Genomic DNA, 930 nt, shown 5'->3' on the forward strand with positions numbered 1-930 from the left:
CATATGAGGAACTCAGGATGGCAAAAAAAAAAAATCTGACTTTTTGGACACAGCAAGCTCAAAAGAAAAAAAAAACCTCATGAACTTAAAAATATATATATATATAATGTGGATGGCAGGTTTCAAAGAAGAGCAAGCTTCATATGAAGAACTGAGTTGGTGGCGAGTTGGATCTTTTAAATTTAAAAAAAAAAACAACAAAACCACAACAGCAAGCCCCCACAAAAAAAAAAAAAAAATTAAAAAAATAATAATAATAATAAACAGAAAAGAAACTCATGTAGAACTTTTGGTCGGCCACCACGGAGCCAGCCCACCTTAAAAAGCAAAAAAAAAAAAAAAAACCCAAAAAAGCAAAAGGGCAAACAAACGAGAACCACCAACAAAAGCCACCCCCAAGAGCCAACTTTGTTTTAAAATTGTTTTGAGTTTTCGCTCTTTAAAAAACGCCCTAGAAGGCGGCAAGGCGGGCGGTCGCTCTAGCAAAGCCCCCAACACCAACTCCCAGGGAGAACTTTTAGTTAAGGTGGCAAGGCTGTGGGCACTCACATGAAAAACTCTGGAGAGGAGGGGTTGTCGCTGCTGGATCCGTTTTCTCTGAAGCCATTGCTGACCAGCTTCTCGTACTTTTCCTTGTAGGCGTCCCTCTCCCGGACCAGCCTGGAGATCTCCTGCTTTAGGTGCTCCACTTGCTGCAGCAGCTGGTTCTTCTCCGACTCCAGGACGTGCCGCTGCTGGACCCTCTTGAAGCGGCAGGACTGGGCATAGCCCCTGTTTTTGAGGGTCCTCCTCTTCTGCTTCAGCCGGATCACCTCTTCCTTGCTGACGCCCCGCAGCTGCCGGTTCAGCTCCCGCACCGACATGGTCACCAGCTGCTCGTCGGAGAAGCGGTCGTCGAAGTGGAGCCCCCCGCCGCCGCCGCCGCCGCCG

General features: G+C 47.6%; 1 protein-coding gene across 1 annotated transcript in view; it reads right to left on the bottom strand.

Moving 5' to 3' along the window:
* Positions 1-545: 545 nt before the first annotated feature.
* The window catches only part of MAF (v-maf avian musculoaponeurotic fibrosarcoma oncogene homolog), a 9,047-nt gene continuing 8,662 nt past the window's right edge, over positions 546-930 (bottom strand). Inside the window, exon 2 of the mRNA XM_010585167.1 lies at positions 546-918. Within this exon, the coding sequence (XP_010583469.1) occupies positions 546-918 (373 nt within the window). The remainder of the gene's footprint in view (positions 919-930) is intronic.

This window comes from Haliaeetus leucocephalus, unplaced genomic scaffold (assembly GCF_000737465.1).
Source record: "Haliaeetus leucocephalus isolate CR32 unplaced genomic scaffold, Haliaeetus_leucocephalus-4.0 Scaffold92, whole genome shotgun sequence".
NCBI lineage: Eukaryota > Metazoa > Chordata > Aves > Accipitriformes > Accipitridae > Haliaeetus > Haliaeetus leucocephalus.